The following is a 17,518-nucleotide window of genomic DNA, read 5'->3' as shown; positions in this document are numbered from 1 at the left end:
CGGCCGGCTATAAAGCTGGGCTTCCTCGTCCTGGTCTTGGCATCAATGTTCCTCCTCTGACCCAGCTCCGTCCCGCCCGATCACCACCAACAACAACCTCTAAGACATGCGGTTCTCTCGGTCCATCTGCGGCCTGTCCCTGGCCGGTGCGGTCTCGGCGGCCGCCGGCGATGTCACCAGGCCGAGCATCATCCTGATCATGTCGGATGACCAGGACCGGCGGTTGGGGTCGACCGACTTCCAGTCCGTGCTGCATCGCGAGATCTTCTCCCAGGGCGTCGAGTTTGTCAACCACTTCGCCACCACGGCGCAGTGCTGCCCCAGCCGCGCCTCGTTGCTGAGAGGCCAGGCGGCGCACAACACTAACGTCACCAACGTGCATGCTCCAGGGTAGGACTTCCTTGATTGGCCCCATCTCTCAACTTGAACCGGAAAGCTGACGATGTCGGTAGAGGCAACTACGACAAGTGGCACATGGCCGGCCTCGATGAGGATTACCTGCCGCATTGGCTGAAGAAGGCTGGCTATAAAGCTGAGTGTAAGCGACGAGGTCCCCTCCATTAAGTGAACTTGGTATGACGGCTCACTAACTGCTATTCTAGACGTGGGAAAGTTCTTGAATGGGTACAATGTCGTCAACGCCAATATTGCCCCCAAGGGGTGGGACCATGTAGATGCTTTGGTAAGTACCCCTCGACGTCTTTCTCTCAGATGTTTGACACTCGGCTCACATGCCGGACCAGCTTGACCCCTACACAACGTACTACAACGTACCAGTCATGTCCCAGAACGGGGAACGCCCAGTGTACTACAAGGGCTTCCATTCCACCGACGTTGTCCGCACCAAAGCGTGAGTTTCCCCCTCAAAATGAGAGCCAATGCTACCATAGCTTGATTTTCGGCTCGCTGACACCATCTCCCCTCTTCCCAGGCTGGAACGTCTACAGAATCTCGTGACACAAGACCAGCCGTACTACCTGCAGATCGCGCCGTACGCGCCCCACGTCCAGAACGACGTGCACCACACGGTGCCGCTGGCCCGCCACATGGACCTCTTCCCCGACGCCAAGGCCCCGCGCACGCCCAACTACAACCCGGACGACGCCCACCACGTCGGCAAGGGCGGCTGGCCCGGCACCCTGCCCCGCATGAATGAGTCCACGGAGGCGACGGCGGACGGCGCCTTCCGCTTCCGCGCCCAGGCCTTGCAGGGGCTGGACGAGATCATTGAGGATGTCATCGCCATGTTGGACGCCAATGGGAAGTTGGACAACACCTACGGTTAGTAGCGACGCCCCGTCATTTATGATGCGGAACTAATGCATGTAAACTTGTGTCTAGTGATCTACACGTCGGACAATGGGTACCACATCGGCCAGCACCGACTGCCCGGCGGCAAGGCCCTCTTCTACGGCGAGGACACCAACCTGCCCTTCGGCGTGCGCGGACCGGGCGTGCCCAAGAACATCACATCTAAGATCCCCGGCGTGCACCTTGACCTAGTCCCGACCTTCCTGGACATCGCGGGACTGCCCGAGTCGGAATGGCCGACGTTCCTGGACGGGCGCAGCCTGCTGCCGCAGTGGAAGGACCCCGCGGGCAGCAGCGCCGGCCCGGACGCGGGCGACGGCAACAGCAAGGAGACGCTCAACGTCGAGTTCTGGGGCTCCTGCACCATCGAGGCCCCCAACGGCGCCGAGCTCGGCGCCCCCTTCAAGAACACCACCTACAAGACCCTGCGCATGCTGGGCGACCGCCAGTCCTGGCTGTTTTCGGTCTGGTGCACGGGGCAGATGGAGCTGTACGACACCGCGGCCGACCCCTACGAGCTGACGAACCTCGTTGGGGACCCGCGGCACGAGGCCGCCCTGAACCGGCTCAATGCCCTGCTGCTCGTCACCAAGTCGTGCGCCGAGGGCACGTGCCGCGACCCCTGGGCCGTCTTCACGGTCGACGGCGACGATGGCGGCACCAAGATCGCCACGATGCGGCAGGCCATGGATCCCAAGTACGACGCCTACTTCGCCTCGTTCCCCCGCGTCCACTTCGCCGACTGCATGCAGTACCAGGACATCGCCAACGAGCAGCCCTTCTACCCGGCCGACGCCGGGGGCCCCAAGGGCCTCGGGCTGGCCGCCCGCCGCCCGACCGACAACTTCGTCACTACGGAGGCCGGCGTCGCCATCGCGGACGCCAACTTCTACGGGACGCCGGAGCAGCGGCATGCGACGCTGGAGCAGGTCTACGCTCAGGCGCGCAACTTGACGGATGAGGAGCTGGCGGCGCCGGCGGCGCCGAAGAAGGGGAAGAGGGGTGGTGGGGATGGGGCGGTTGAGAAGAGGTGGGGGGTGCAGGAGGTGCCTGAGTGGATCAGGCTTGGTCATGATTAATATGCGATGACCTTAGTCAAGAGTTCCGCACAAGTGGGTGATTTAAGATTGTTCTGATATTCCCACTTAATCAAGATCGAGATTTCACATCGAGGCTCGCGTACCAATTTCTAAAGTGTCTTGGCTTTCAGGATGCATCATGAAAGGCGGCCGAAGCTGTAGAATTTGGCGCCTTTCCCTTAAGCAAGCAATGGTAAAATGCTTTCGGTCTAGCAACAACAGCAAAAGCGCAATCTAATTGTTCTATAGAATTCGTACGACAAGATGTATCAGCAGCAGCACCTTGGTAGTCCATAGGCCTCAACACAGCTGTGCCCTTCAGTATCATCTTCAATTGGCGTGTCCCTCTTCTGCCACCATTTCTTCGCCTCCTGCTTTGTCTCTTGCCCCAGTATGCACTTCGGTCCGCACATGCGCTGCCTACAACATTCATGGTCTGAAGAAGTAAACATCTCGCGAACCAAGGCCCAAAGGATTGCGTGTGGTTGGCCCTCCCTTCTCACTCGACGGGGTCCTTCGCCCCCGTTTCGCAAAAGGCCCTGCTCCTCGTCTCCATTGCCCAGTTGGGTCTGCTCTATTTGCATCACTGTGCGCTCCAACGCAATTGATGGGCTCTGTTCACCCCTAATAGTGTGTATGAAATCATGTCCGTGCAGCATTCTCCAGTTCCGCATAAGTGCCAAGGTCAACCTCGCGTTCTGTCGGTAGATCGATAATCGTCCCTTGCGGAGAGGATGAAAGCGATCGAGTATGAATATGATGACATTATCAATGATGATCTTCATGAGGGTGAATTTTAGGAAGAGCAGTATAGATGAGCCGATAGTCAACGGATATGACTCTCTGTAAATGTAGAACAACAGCGGAAGACCCCAAAACCACAAGTCCGCTCCAAATCTGTTGGTGTCCTGCGGCCGATAGAAGACATTCTGGGTCGGTCTGACCCTAGACTGGAGCTTGCGGAATTGCCGACAGAGATAAGAAGAACGCTGGTCTATGTCATAGAAGTGAAGAGCTTGTAGGCGTTCTTCACGATCGGTGATGCGAAAGAGGTCTTGGATGAGTATAGTCCTGAACAGAATGAAGTAACACACTAAACAGGTGTAGGAGAGAGCTTTCGTCCACTTTGTTTCCGCAGCAAAGGCAAGTGTGGTAAGCATCAGCCCTATCAGTGACACAATGGGATTTAGGATCTTTCTGACTATGGTCGTCCCACGCCAGACTTCTGCCAACCCATGTTCATCGAACTCGACTTGAAGGCAGAAGCCCAAGTCGAGCACAAAGTGTTGGCAATTTGAGTTGAGGAGGGAGTAGTGTCGAGGCTTGAGAAGGGAATTGTAGTATTTGAGGCATGGGGTAGTAAGGTTCTGCTCGTGCTCTTTAACTAGTGCCGCGGGTTAGTCCTGCGTCCTGGTAAAGTAAGGTCGGCATCATTTTGTCTTACTTCTTTCATCGATCCCATGGCGTGTAAGTATTGTCGCTCCAAGAAGAATGTCATCCTCCGCCCACTTCTGTCGATTTTCGAACTCCCGGTTGCTGTCAGCGGTGGGCAGTTTGAATTGGGCGGTGCCCATGAATGGAGCCGATACGGACACGTCGCGACATAGCTCGTAGTAATCGCCATGAATCTTCAATGCGTGATGCGACATCCATACCATGGGGTTGGTGATGTCTAACTTCTGGAGCCAGCTGACAAAAGGGCCTCCGAGCCACGAGTGATATGAGCCAGCGGACTTGGACAGCATGAGTCGAACCAGATATACCTCCACCTTCTCTCCTGACAGTGCTGGCTCCTCCATGTTCGAAGAACCGAGTATGCAATTGAAGTTACGGGGCTGTGATTTGGAGGTAGGTTGGCTAAAAAGGGGCTTTGTGCTATTACTTTGTCCTCGTACCACAAGAGTAATGGATAAGAACACGCGTTGTAAGGGGAAACGGGAGGGAGGAGTAGACTACATATTTCATAAATGCTTCTTTTTGGAGGCATCCAACGCTGAAGATGCGGGCGTTCTGCACTGCCCACATTACTAACCAGATCCGGCCCGCATGATGGCGCCTCCAGAAAGCCTCTGGTGGCAGGATTGGTCAGTTAGTTTCTGTTGTGTTCCACGCCGTTCGAGGAGGGTATGCCCCCGCCCCTCTTTCAGATGCCTAGGTTGTTGGAGGCTGAGCCTGTTTACATGCCAGCACGGTTTGCTGCCTACCACCTACATCAATACAGCATCCACCATCGCTTCATATCAACGGTGACTCATCAGAAATTAAAGTCGACATTAACTAAATGAAGAACACAATATACCATCATGATTCACTTTGATAGCTATACTAAACAATGGCTTGCCAGTCGATAGTCAAGATAATCTCTTCTTGGACGCACGATATAGCCACGGTTATACTATTTTTACTTCGGCAAACTTTCCCATTTCATGCAGCGGCTTGGTCCGCTTCCTCCGAGCCAATCCGCCGTTTTCTGGAAGAGATCGACGTGAAGTCAAAAGACGAGCTGACAGCAAGATGGAGGGATACAACACTTGCCAAGATGAATGCAATCGGAATCACAGTACGTCCATCACAATCTATTGCTCATCTAGCACTAAAAAGCCGGATCCAGAGTGCCCTTTTTGGTAGCGTGATATCGGCCTCTTTTTCCTGGCCGTTCATTGACAGCGTCACTGCATCAATGAAAACCACTGTTTATGCAATCTGGTTCTCCGCATTAGTGTTGGCGCTCTCATCCATCGCGACCTCAACGCAGCTTTCTCTTGCACTGCATCGGTTGAAAAGCCATGCTGAAGGACTTCAAAAGCTCCGGTGCATCCTGGGAAGACAATTGGATGCAAACAGGTGGCAGCCGAAAAGACTACAGCTATTCATCTGGCAAGCACCGACATCTCTTCTCAACTCCAGCATTGTTATGTATGTGGTCGGCCTAGGGGTTTTGGTCTTCGCATCGGTCTCCTCGTCCTGGGAATGGGACGACCTGAAGGTACTTCAACCTGCCTGCCATTCATCACTCGAAGTTCCGCGAAGACTTAGTAAGAAGACATCTAACAGGATATTCAGGTTGTTATACTGTTTTCGATCACGGTCACCTACGGCGGTGGCCTTTACATCCTTTCAAACTATGGCTTATATGCGTAATCGGGGAATTTATTGAGTAAGATTAACGATGATATTTTGAAGCACATGTTAAGCGTTTGAAAAAACAAAAATACATGGCAAACATTTACACGGTATGAGGGAAGAGACGCTACCCCTATTTTTTACCTCGCAGATATCGAGTTTAGTACGACATGTGATCTATTCAGCAACTGCTTACGTATATTCGTGAACAGACGGCTATACGACGGCCCCATTGCATTCTATATGTTTCTTTTAATTGTCTGATAGGCACCCAAGCAACACAACATCGATACGGTAATACGAGTCATAGATCTTTAGGTTCAAAGAGCTAGACCCGGCACATCCTTCCATCATCCGCGACATCCCAACGATCGCTACCGACTGTCATCCTCGCGTAGAAGACGCCCTCAGGGTCGTACTTGTCCTTGATAGAAAGAAGCTTGCTATAGTTAGGACCGAAATAGGCCTCCTTCCAGTCCTTCTGAAAGGGGTCGGCCTCGTTCATGTACGACCCGCTGTCCGGTGTCACCCTCTCCACCTCGGGCAGCAAGACGTGGGTTAGCCGCTGCTGCATAGCCAGATTATCTTCCCATGCCGACGGCTCGTTGTCCCAGGTCCGCAGCATGGAAAGCAGCACCGTGGCATCGCGCCAGGCCGGGTGCACGGCGTTGTCGACACCAAGCCGATTCTGGGGAGACATGGCCGACACGCCGACGAGGACACCGTCGTCGTACACTGCGCGCAGAACCTTAATCAGGTCGTCGAACGCTTCTGGCGCGGTCTCGTCGTCGCCTGCGAGGACGCGGCGTGGGATCAGGCGCCCGCTCGACTGCCACCAGAGCACGGCGGCCTGCACGTCGCTGTACTCGTGGGAGTGCTCGAGGTAGCTCTGCGAGTCCGTGAACCATATCTTGTGTTGGATCTGCAGCTCGTTGATTACTTCGAGGAAGGGGCCCATGGTTGTCTTGACCGCGGAGGAGGACTGGTTGTATGCCGTTACCCCGGTCATGATGAAGAGGGTGGTATTGTAGGAGAACGTTACGTGCATGTTGTCGTCGGTCACGGCCGGAAGGGTGGAATACAGCTTCTCCAAAGCGGTCCAAAACTTGTCAGGGGTCGTGTCGCTGGGATTGAAGTAGATGCCCATCCCACCCACGGGCAAGTCCTCATAGGCCCGGATGGTCACGGCGGTCAGCACCCCATATATGCCCGGACCTTTGGCGTGTAAGTCAGTCATGGAGCCACGCTTTCGGCAATACAGGCAGATGGGCTTACCTCCTCCACTGAGTGCCCAGTAAAGGTCCGAGTTCTCCGTCTTGGATGCTTTGACAATATTGCCATCAGCTGTGACGACTTCGAATTCGAGAGTTTGGTCTGCCCCGAGACCAAAGTTGGTCGTCAGTGGCGAGTGACCGGCCCCTTGAGTCCAGCCACCGGCTAGGCCGACAGTGGGACAGTACCCAGCCACCACCACGAGGTTTTCCTTTTCGGCGGCAGTGATGATCTCTATGCCCTGAACGCCGGCTCCGAGCTTGAACGCGGGGCCTTCGTAGGAGTCGTCGCTCCATTGCGACTTGGAAATATCCTTGAGGTTGTGTGTCCAGGCTGCAAGAGCGCCAGCACCCGTAGATCGACCGAAGAAACTGGTGATATCAGTGCTTGTGCCGAAAGATGACGATATGAAGTAGACGTACTCGTGGCCAGTATTGCGGACCAGGAATCTGACGTTGCGCTCTTTGGCGAACTTGATAGTGGCAGCCACATCCTCGGCAGACCGGACGTCGACAGCGTAGCTGACATAATTGCCAAGGGAGCAGGGGGTAGACTGAGGAGTCCAGGGGTCGCAGCTTGCATTGGCCCAGTAGGCAACCATGACCGAGGAAGACGAATCATAGCTTTGTTGATCAGCGCATGTAACGCTTGCTTAGGAAGACTGGACAGATGAACTTACTGTGTGGCGGGTTCACTCCACTTGTTCTCTGTATAAACCCGTCAGTCGCAATGAGTGAAGACCACCAGGTCATTCAATGGGTCCAACTTACGGAGCTCTTGGCAGGCAACCTCGTTGTATCCAGGGCTGTGACAGACGGTGCCAATCGGGACCGTTTTGATCAGCTTGCCCCCAATAGTGGTATTCAGCGTGTCCCATGCAGGTGTGGAAGGCCAATCTTGGTCTCCAGGCAAAACATGGCAATGTGAAACATTATCAGAACGAGACTTGACGGGCGCCTTGTAGGCATGGATTGCGACTGCAGCCACTGCAAGGACGACCTTTGAACAAAAAAATAGCATCATCTCGGCTGGAGGGTAAGAGTAGTTAGCGAGTAAGAGAGATAGTTGTCGAGCCTATGAGAGTATGCTGCCCAGCTCTTATCATAAGGTCAAGTCTACGTTGCTTTATGCAAGTATGGCCCGATTGACCTGTGGCAAACGGGCACCAGCATAAATGTTTGCATGAAATATTACATTGCACGTTGCACCAACGAATCGGAGACTTCCCAGGGGTATATGCAAGGAGTTCGGGCCCCTTGCATTTCAAATTATGCTCTCATCGAAAATATTTACCGACGGCTCACCGATCGCTCCAGACCATTAGCCGACTATCAAAACGGCAGCACGGCAGTGGCGAGAAATTTGAGGGCCAACTCAAAATCAACCACAAACGACCCAAGGGGGTTTCGGGAATTCCGATTGTCTCTCATGGTCCTATCACTTACCCTGAGCTAAACCTTCCCAACACGAGCTCTCCGCGATGATGCGACCTCGTGGATGCCCAACTTACCCAGACCTTCCTCCTTGGGCTGGGACATCGTCTTGGGTTGGACCTCCCCGTGCGACCAAGCAAACAACATTGCATTGCGATGTAATTCTCCTTGCATCGAACGAAAGTGACTGAACGGTCTCTCCATCGGCAGATCATGAGGCCCCCTTTAATTGTGTATAAACCGAGATGGAATCTGAAAAATGGAATATTGGGTCCGTCTCTCTCGTAATTCTTTCTCCATTGCAGATCCGTCACGGTGAGTGAAGACGATAGACTTGGAGCGACTGTAGTACTCACTGTCAGGAGTAGCATCCATCTCTACTCAATATCCAATTGTTGGGAACCTCCCAAAACTGACTTCGTCAAGCAGATCATCATGCCGAACTCGACAGAATCTCCACCGATAGACCCAACGGCGAAAGATCCGTCACTTACAGTCAACGGCTCCCTCTGGACAATGACATTTGTTGCGATGATTTTCCTGTTTATCCGTCTCTGGATCAAAGTAACTCGAAGGTGTGCGTTATGGTGGGATGATGCAATTCTGGCTCTCTCATGGGTAGGTTGTCATGATCGGCCCTGTAAAATTCTTTGCGGTCCTTCTCCCTCTGAACAGGCCATGCTCACGATACCACGACGTTCAGGCAACCTTGGCCGCGAACAGCTCCATCTGGGGTGTCCTGCTGAGTATGGGGTTCGGTACCAACCTCACGTTCACCGGCCGCATGACGACGTTGTCGGCCGTCTCCGGGATCACGACCTCCTTCGCGCGCGTGTGGAGCAAGACCTCTTTCGCGTTGACGCTCCTTCGTGTATTTGAGGAGAAGTACCGACTACAGCGCATCATCATTTGGTTCATCGTCGTCTCGATGCACGTCTTTTCCCTGACGCAGGCCGTCATCACCTGGAAACGTCCCTGTGAGCGCGCGAGTACCGACGAGCGAGAGGCGGTGCTTCCTGGTGCCTGCATGTCGATAGTGACCATCGGAGCTCTTCAAGTCAGCGTCGTCGGTACGTTATATTTCCCTCCTATTCAATCCGTCGGATGAATACTGATTATGGGGATCTGCACAGCGTATTCTGGCTTCATGGACTTTGTTCTTGCTTTGTTCCCATGGTGGATTGTCTGGAAACTCCACATGAGACTGCAAGAAAAGATAGGCATGGGAGTTGCGATGAGTCTGGGCATCTTGTGAGTCCATAAATACTACTAAACAACACGCCGGTATACTTGTCATAAGTATGTATTTAACCAAAGTCGACTACAGGGCCGGAGTTTTCGCCATCTTGAATATCACTAGCACATTGGCTTTATCGGGTCCCGAATTCTCCACGTGTAAGTCTTCCTACTGGGCTGCTTCCTCTCATCTTCGTAGCTCAGCGCCAAACCTCGGCTCGTACGCTTTGCTAAGCTTTAGTTCTTGTTCTACAGACAAGCTCGCCATGCTCTCCATTGTAGCGAGCGCCGAGCCCACAGTCACAATCATCGCCGCCTCGATCCCCGTCTTGCGCATCCTGTTGCGTGACATGTACCACAAGCCGACGCTGATTGAGGTGTCGACGAAAGGCACTTCGAGGGCCGAATTGCGGCGAACCTCGACCAAGCTGGACCGAAACACCGTCGCCGACGAATCACACGGGATCGTGCAGAAAACGGAGGTGGAGATTGAGTACACTCGCAAAAGCAGCCATGGCGCGCGGGACGCAAGGGCAGCAGGGTACGAGTTGGAAGATTGGGACTTGGGATTGAGACCGATTCAGTCTGGCAGGGCTAGATGAAGGATATCAGATACATATGTATTTATGCTAGCGATAGGGGCATCTCTGCGAGTTGACTGCATTCCCTTTAATTCTTGAGAGAAGCGCTGCTGTTGAAAACCAATGCTCCAGTCAGATTCAACATAACCATTTTGAAGGCGCAGAGCTACCTGGCTACGTAATGGAGGGGTTCAGGTGGCCTGTGCACCCAGGTGCGAAGAGCACCAAGCAGAATGTCGCGCACTCTTTTCTCTTACTTAAGGTTGTATAAACGCAACAGTCTTCAACAACCAACACCCGACCAGTCGTCTCAACGATTGGATCCAAAGCTCGGTTAGCTCAGTTGGTTAGAGCGTCGTACTAATATTCTTTCACCAGAATACTTAAGTAATGCGAAGGCCATGAGTTCAAGCCTCATACTGAGCATCTTCTTTTTGCTTTTTCGGCATCTGGACCAACACTCTTTTTTTTTTTCTTTTGGGTGCTTCGCATAATGTCGCTCGCTTGTGAAAAGTCAATAGCTGAAATTCTATGAAACCGCTGTCTACTTGTAAAAGGTACTGTTACATCCCGGAAGACTCGATCAGGCTCTATTTCCCCTTGCTGTACAGCATGATCTCCCTCTCAATAATTGCATGACAGTCGAGGTCCCGGTTTTCCTTCATCAGACGCACGGCCTTCTCTTTGTAATTGGGATTAGCGAGCACCCTGTCAACTGCCGCCGCGATTTGCTCGCTGCTTGGTGTTTGCGTCTTGAGATTGACTGCGATCCCAGCATACTCTGCTCGCGCAGTGACCTGTAAACAAAAGTTAATCCCGACTTCTTCGACATCTTCAATTGAATAGATGCTGTTCCGCATGCTTTAAGACGATGATGTACTTACCTCTACTTTATCCTCCGTAATGCCCGCCACCACCATCGGCACCGCATTAATGACGCCGTGGCACATGCTCCCGTACCCGCCATTGGACACGAACAAATCCGCGTGCTCGAGCGCCACGTCATACGGCAGGTAGTCCACGACCCTGGCGCTCGAGGGGATCTCGAAGTCCGCTGGCAGCGACGCGCCCCGGACGCCCAGCACAGCGATCACGATCACATCGTCGCGGCCTGCAAACGCCCGGATGGTCGGCATGATGAGCTCGCCGTAGCCGACGGCAACGGTCCCCTGCGCGACGGGGATGACGGCCTTTTTCCCCGGGCGCCCGCGGGCAGCGCCGCATTGGCGCGGATCTCGGACCACCACTCGGGGTAGACGAAGTCCGGGCTGACGCCCTTCTTGGGCAGCACGCCGGCGTAGCGGATCGAGGGGTGCAGGTCCGACCGCGGGTACTCGAGGCTGGGGCTGCACATCTGGAACGCGGTGTCGAAGCACTCGAGCCAGTCGTCGAACAGCTTGCTCCCGGCCCCGGAGCGGCAGCCCAGTTCCCCCAGGATCTTCTCGTGCAGGTCGACCAGGTGCTTAAAGGGCCCCTGCATGAGCCCCCCGTGGAGGGCCTGGTTGCGCATCCGGCCGGACTCGGTCGCGTCCGGGGGCAGGCCCATGCCGAAGGGCGCCGTGTCGACGCTGGACACGACGAGCGGGACCACGTTGAGGCCGATGGTCTTGGGGAAGGCGGCGTAGCCCTGGGGCAGCGGGGCGCCGTGGTGGAAGGCCACGGTGGCCAGGGACAGGGACTCGGTCACGATCAGGACCTCGCGGGCCGGGTCGCGCTCGCGCAGCATTTCGAGCAGGGCCCGCATGCGCGGGGTGCGGGCCGCGATGGCCGGCAGGAAGCGCTCCTCGATGTCGAACAGGAACCGGACCGCCACGGGGATCTGCTGGCGCCGCTCTTCCCCGCCCGGGGGGAACAGCGGCGGCATCTCGTACCATTCGGCGCCGACGTCCTCCACGTGGGGGCGGAACTCGGCCGAGGTCATGAAGATGACCTCGAAGCCCTTCCGGATCAGCACCCGCGCCACGTGCAGCGTGGGCAGCATGTGGCCGTCCAGCGGGCAGGCCGACATCACCAGAAGGGGAAGCTGGCGCCTGGCTCCTCTGATGGCGACATTGTTGGTCGCCCCGGCCTCCTCCCGGTGGGATCTGCCGCCATGGTTTCCTTCGTCGATGGTCATTTTGGTGATTGAGTGCTACTCGTACACGAGGTAAGGATCAGGATAAGAAATGTTCCAATGTTCGGTTTATGTATCAGAGCACAGAGTTCTCGTACACCAGACCGCTACACGGTAGAAAACTGGAACGAAACAAAAAGCAATCTATTTGACAGGTCAGCTCGTGGCCGTTTAAACGCATTCACTTGGTCTGCCCTGTATACATCAAAAAAGGAATAAGCTAGCGTAAAGCAGCCTATCGGGAAGAAGCGCGCGTTAAAGAGCACTAATTCTAGCCCATCGTATTGGTGATCAGCACTCAACATCGGGTAGCGACAGGGAGACGTGGCCATAGTGCAACGCCAGTCGCATCCTTAGATATCATTACGATGCTTCCCGACACACATCGTCTCTCCAGTGAACGCGGAGGCCCGGGCTAAGGGATGATATCCGATCAGGGCTTGTGTCTCCGGCGAAGTCTAATGCGCATATAGGGACAGACGGCGAACGACCGATGGCCAACGGTGGCAATGGTAGGGCAGAAAAGGGGACCAGGGGGACCATAGGGCTTATCGTCTTCTCCATGAACAGCTAGTCGATGGCGGGTCTGGCGCTGAGCTAGCGGTGCGCCGTCGCGCCCTACCCCTGAATGGGCACAACCGTTCAGGCGGGAATCAGATATGATATGTCGAGATTTATAAGCGAAACTTTTTAGCGGCCAGGTTTCTAGTGACGCAGCTTTCGGTAGTGGCTTCCGGTTGACATATGCCCCTCTATATTTGCTTTTAGTTTTCAGCCCCGTGGAGCATGAGAGCCGTTCTTCCTCAATGCGTGCTTTCTACTTAATATCAGATATTCATCTTACATGCTGGCTGGTCAAGGTGTTGCTCTAGCGTTATGCAGTGTAAATTCGAGGCAAGCATTGTATTAATCCGGCGTAGAACGGGTCTGAATCATTTGTGCCTTGCGTGGAAAACAAAGGTGTATGAACCGAAATCACCTTTACTATCATATGACGTTAGATGTAGACGCAAGCCACGCGGTCAACTCAGCCTTCATGGTAACGCACTTAGGGGGTGAAGGCGTTACCCCTCGACTACCCAACCACTCTTGCGCCTCCCTATCCCAACAGATCCCGCATCCCGGTCTGCTGCAGCTTGCGCCTGAAGTTTGTCTCCGACTCAGCTATGAAGCTGCTGATGTTGCTGCCGTCGAGCACGGGGTACAACATCTCCATCGGCACGTCCCGTGTCCGGATGGACTGTCCCCCCTTGTGCGTTGTATGCCATGAAGCACTCGACTATGTTGCCGTCGCCATACTGTGGCTCTTGCAGGATCCGCATAGCGATCTCGGCGCACTCCTTGGGTGTCATGCCGATGTCGTCGGGGCGGATGTTGATGTGCTTTTGATCTACGTCGATCATGGGAGACTGCATGATTTTCAGTCCTTGAGGTTAGAAGATGGTATACATAGAGTCAGGGGGTATGGTGTAGGTGATAAGAACGTACGTGAACAGTCCCCGGGCAGATGCTCGAGTTCCGAATACCAGTATTCTCACGCAGGGCCCCGAGCGACTTGCACATGCTGACAATGGCAGCCTTGCTCGAGTAGTAGAGCGGCGTGACTATGCCGTGCAGGTACCCCGCGACGCTAGCGAACCAGAGCAGATTACCGCCCACCTCGCGGTGCTCCAGCCAGTACTGCACGGCGATCTGGGCCAACCGGATGGGCCCCGTGGTGTTGATGGCAAAGGTCTTGTACTGGCCCAAGGCGGCGTCGGCGTCGTCCTCTGGGGCGGCGACCCCCGGGCTCAGCGGAGCACCGTGGCCGGGCGGATTCCAGAAGGCGCTCGAGGGCGGCTCGTAGACGCCCGCGCCGTTGACCACGATGTGGACGCGGCCGTAGGTCTGCAGGGCGAAGTCCCAGAGGGCCCGGATCTGGGCCCAGTTGCTCATGTCGGTGGACTTGAAGACGGCCGAGGGCTCTTGGGCGAGCGGGTGCTCGTCGACCGTCTGCTGGGCTGCGGGACGCAGGCGCACGTCGGCCATGACCACGGAGCACCCGGCCTCAAGCAACATCTCGGACAGAGCATGGTTGATGCCTAGAGATGGTTAGTCTGGAGCTGTGACAGAATACGCAGAACAGAAAGAGGAAGAGCCGACGTACCGGATCCTGCTCCCGTCACGATGGCGACTTTGCCCTTCAGATCGTACGCGGACATATTGCGTTTGTTTTTTCGGCCTCTTTATTTAGATATCTAATTCTTAGGTCTGCAGATCTCGGGATCTCGGGATCGACGTGTCCTATAGATGGGATGAACTAAACACTGAGTAGCCAAAGTCTAGCATGAAACTTGAGGTTGGGATGAGCAACTACTAATAATAACTCCGGCCACCATTTCGTACATGCAAACAAACCTACTCCGCATCAAGATGGCGAGACAATGCACAAGGCGACACGGCGTATCATGCAGAGTCGCTATCACCGTCACAATACAAGATAGCTTATAGGGTGGCGTTGCAACAGCCTATCACAAACGAATCGACCCCACCATCTACATGCGTCAAGCAGGTGGACGGGCTGTATGCCCGACGCCCCGTCACAGACAGGAGCTCCAAGACTGGTCGCCGCACTCGGCATAAGTGGACAATGGGGACCGAGTAAGGAATTTCGTCATATTGGCCGAGGCAGGTGATCTAGTCTGACATGGTGTGTAGATAGGACGTTTGTGCTCAAGGCCAAGACGGGAAGCAAACAATCACAACCCCAACTAAGTAGGTATGTAAGTAGCTAACCCCCTCCTAAAAGGAACGAGGGGCCGAAATCTGTCACACAAAAGCAAGTTTCACCCAATAGAAACACCGGCCACGCACCAGCCTTATATAATGGCAGAGGTCCGTTAACAAATGCCATCTCCTCGGTGTTTCACAGCAGCCAGAGTATCAGGAAGACGCCGAGCGAGGAGCAGACGCTGCATGATGTCTCAAGGAGTTGGGGTGGTCCGGTCGCGGGAACAGGAGTCGAAGAAGCCGGCGGAGTTGCTGAAGGGATTGCAGAAGATGCCGAGGCGCTGGATCCTCCCCCTCCACCACCACCCCGCGTTGATGTCGGTCCGGGTGGAGTCGATGAAAACGGCCCATCCCCGACAGGCGTGAACGGCAGCGATTCCGTGCCACCACCCACTGTGGAAGGCGGGGTCGCCTCCAACTCCCCAGCAGAAGAGGGCTGGGCGCTGCTCCCACTCCCAGGCATCGCAACAGCAGTCGCCACCGGCGTCATCGTCGTCCTGGCCCAACAAGCTCCCCCTTTCCTCCCCGCCGCCCCTATCCGTACATACCCATTACTCCCCGCAATCTTGCGCACGAACCCGCGCCCGCCCTCGACGTACTGCCCGTAGTTGGTCGCGCGCCCCGCGTCCTCGACCGCCTCGGTGCCCGAGAAGAGCGCGCACTTGTAGTTGGTCACGCCGCGCGGCCGGTCGCACGAGCAGCGCCACGGGTTCCAGGCGGGGTCGCGCTCGACGTACAGGTTGAAGGCAGCGCAGGCGCCCGAGGGGTCGCTTTCGCAGAGGGCGGCGCAGGCGGCGGGGTCGTAGGCGGGGAGGAGGTGGTAGCCCATGTAGCAAGGCGGCGGTTCTGCCGAGGCCGAGAGGTTTCGGTACTTGGCGTCGTACGCGGGTGGGGCGTTGGCGGCGGCGTAGAGGTCGACGAAGGTTAGGCGATACCCCGGTGGGGTCGCGGTTCGCAGGGCGGCGTCGTGGAAGGGGGCGTGGGCGAGGAAGGCTTCGGGGGTGTCGGGGTCCACTCGGGGACCGTCGCCTGGATTTCCCAAAGAAGAACAGGGGTGAGTTAGTCTGCTCCGAGGATGATAGGATATGTCTAAGCCAAGCATCTTCATCGTCTGGATGAGTTCGGAATGGAACGTACCTCCTGGCTGCTTTGCACAAGGATCCTCCGGGTTGACGAACCCGCAATACGTGCCGTTTTCGTAGGGGGCAGGACAGGCAGCATCGGTCGTGAAGGCGTTGGTGTTCGTCCAGCTAATGGGCGTACAGATCGTGGTAGCCGCTTCAGCAGCAAACAAAGTGATATTGGTGGCATTAACGGTCGCGGGGGTCGCCATCATGATTACCTTGGAAGTCGACGCCGGAGACAGTGAAGGAGATAACCGGAGCATCTGTTGCGTTGCTAAGGGGGTGGTATTGTTGCTGCTGCAAGGCTGCGTGATGGTAGTAACAGGAACAGAATCCCGAGGGTGTATGAGATGGGTGACAGCAACAGCAGCAGCAGCAGCCGTCCCAATGCTTTTGGCATGCACTGAAGCATCATGGAATCCCGCTTTCTTCACTTCGTCTAAGGCAGAAGTGGCATGTTTGAGGGCACCAGTCGTAACATATTTCTCGTCGTGCTCCACGAGGCGCATCACCACTACCTCGTCGACGGCCCCACGGAATGGTGGCTCGTCATGACGGACGGAGCCATCGCCATCCCCGCCATCACCCGTCCCCGAAGAAGAAACGGCGATGTCAGTCCCGATGACGACACGGGTCATAAAGATACTGGCCGAAGCCGCGAAGCTTGTAAATCTCGTAACTCGCATAGTGGGCAGCCGCCAGAGGCATCCTGAACCCACAAACCACAGACAGGAAGATGACGACCAAATGAGTCCATCGAGGTTCTTCCTCTACGAGGCGCCCGGCGGGCTACCTGTTCCTATCTATATCTATACCTATATCTGTCTGCATGCATTGCTCGATGCCTTCGGTCCGCCACCGCGGCACCTGTCTGTCCTATATTTTTGGCTTGGGGAAGCCACTCAGCAGCCTCCCCCTCGGCGACTTTGGCAAAATTAGCATAAATCACACCACGTACACTTTCGATGCCCCAAAGAGCTATAGACCCCATCTGGATCGTAGTCACAGATCGGGCCCGGTTCGCAGCTCCCCAGCCGTTCCCCCAAACTTCCTACCAGCCTCCCTTCATTCGAAGGATGGCCATGGCCCGAAAGGTTCACGAAGTTTCCCGCATTAGATTCCTGAGCTAAAATCAAATGGAAAACCCCGCGCTTCTGGCTCCCTAAGTCAAAGGCCTTTCCCCCGGTCAAACTTGGCTCGTGGCCGGTTCAAGTCAGTCGGCCCGGCAAGTTAACAGCGGCGGCATCATTAGAACCCCATTGAGTTCCCACGTCAGCATCCAGAGCAGCTAGGACGGACGCCTCACTAAACTCAATTGCAGACGACAAGACATCTAACTATAGTGGTTGCAGTAGCACGTCAATCTTATCCAAGAGCTGGCACAAGGATGCATCGCAGTAAGAGGACATGGAGCTGATCGAAAAAGAACTTTGATTTGATATCATGAATAACAGAAGCTAGCTACCTAAGATGTGAC

At 55.3% G+C, this 17,518-nt stretch overlaps 7 protein-coding genes across 7 annotated transcripts; 2 read left to right on the top strand and 5 right to left on the bottom strand.

Annotated features, from left to right (window-relative positions):
• Positions 1-106: 106 nt before the first annotated feature.
• PG985_014174 (uncharacterized protein) lies at positions 107-2,390 on the top strand (the record flags this gene model as incomplete). Its single annotated transcript, XM_066833940.1, has 6 exons — positions 107-390; positions 453-538; positions 603-682; positions 744-850; positions 932-1,281; positions 1,342-2,390. 6 exons carry the CDS (start codon positions 107-109, stop codon positions 2,388-2,390), a joined length of 1,956 nt encoding a protein of 651 aa, XP_066678680.1.
• A 269-nt stretch (positions 2,391-2,659) lies between these two features.
• On the bottom strand, positions 2,660-4,189 carry PG985_014173 (uncharacterized protein; the record flags this gene model as incomplete). Its single annotated transcript, XM_066833939.1, has 2 exons — positions 2,660-3,774; positions 3,835-4,189. 2 exons carry the CDS (start codon positions 4,187-4,189, stop codon positions 2,660-2,662), a joined length of 1,470 nt encoding a protein of 489 aa, XP_066678679.1.
• Positions 4,190-5,841: 1,652 nt separating this feature from the next.
• On the bottom strand, positions 5,842-7,808 carry PG985_014172 (uncharacterized protein; the record flags this gene model as incomplete). Its single annotated transcript, XM_066833938.1, has 4 exons — positions 5,842-6,728; positions 6,789-7,408; positions 7,465-7,492; positions 7,556-7,808. 4 exons carry the CDS (start codon positions 7,806-7,808, stop codon positions 5,842-5,844), a joined length of 1,788 nt encoding a protein of 595 aa, XP_066678678.1.
• Positions 7,809-8,653: 845 nt separating this feature from the next.
• Positions 8,654-10,056, top strand: PG985_014171 (uncharacterized protein; the record flags this gene model as incomplete). The annotated part of the gene is made up of 5 exons (XM_066833937.1): positions 8,654-8,782; positions 8,841-9,288; positions 9,352-9,469; positions 9,546-9,613; positions 9,710-10,056. The coding sequence occupies 5 exons, from the start codon at positions 8,654-8,656 to the stop codon at positions 10,054-10,056; spliced, it is 1,110 nt and encodes a 369-aa protein (XP_066678677.1).
• Positions 10,057-10,625: 569 nt separating this feature from the next.
• PG985_014170 (uncharacterized protein) lies at positions 10,626-12,151 on the bottom strand (the record flags this gene model as incomplete). Its single annotated transcript, XM_066833936.1, has 3 exons — positions 10,626-10,832; positions 10,920-11,225; positions 11,309-12,151. 3 exons carry the CDS (start codon positions 12,149-12,151, stop codon positions 10,626-10,628), a joined length of 1,356 nt encoding a protein of 451 aa, XP_066678676.1.
• Positions 12,152-13,247: 1,096 nt separating this feature from the next.
• PG985_014169 (15-hydroxyprostaglandin dehydrogenase) lies at positions 13,248-14,349 on the bottom strand (the record flags this gene model as incomplete). Its single annotated transcript, XM_066833935.1, has 4 exons — positions 13,248-13,397; positions 13,429-13,557; positions 13,637-14,229; positions 14,295-14,349. The coding sequence occupies 4 exons, from the start codon at positions 14,347-14,349 to the stop codon at positions 13,248-13,250; spliced, it is 927 nt and encodes a 308-aa protein (XP_066678675.1).
• A 704-nt stretch (positions 14,350-15,053) lies between these two features.
• Positions 15,054-16,727, bottom strand: PG985_014168 (uncharacterized protein; the record flags this gene model as incomplete). Its single annotated transcript, XM_066833934.1, has 1 exon — positions 15,054-16,727. One exon carries the CDS (start codon positions 16,725-16,727, stop codon positions 15,054-15,056), a length of 1,674 nt encoding a protein of 557 aa, XP_066678674.1.
• Positions 16,728-17,518: the final 791 nt, after the last annotated feature.

Source organism: Apiospora marii (genome assembly GCF_038362585.1).
Source record: "Apiospora marii strain CBS 49790 chromosome Unknown utg000011l_segment0_segment0, whole genome shotgun sequence".
Taxonomy (NCBI): domain Eukaryota; kingdom Fungi; phylum Ascomycota; class Sordariomycetes; order Amphisphaeriales; family Apiosporaceae; genus Apiospora; species Apiospora marii.
The sequence above is the reverse complement of the archived record's forward strand: the minus strand, read 5'-3'. Positions and strand labels throughout refer to the sequence as shown.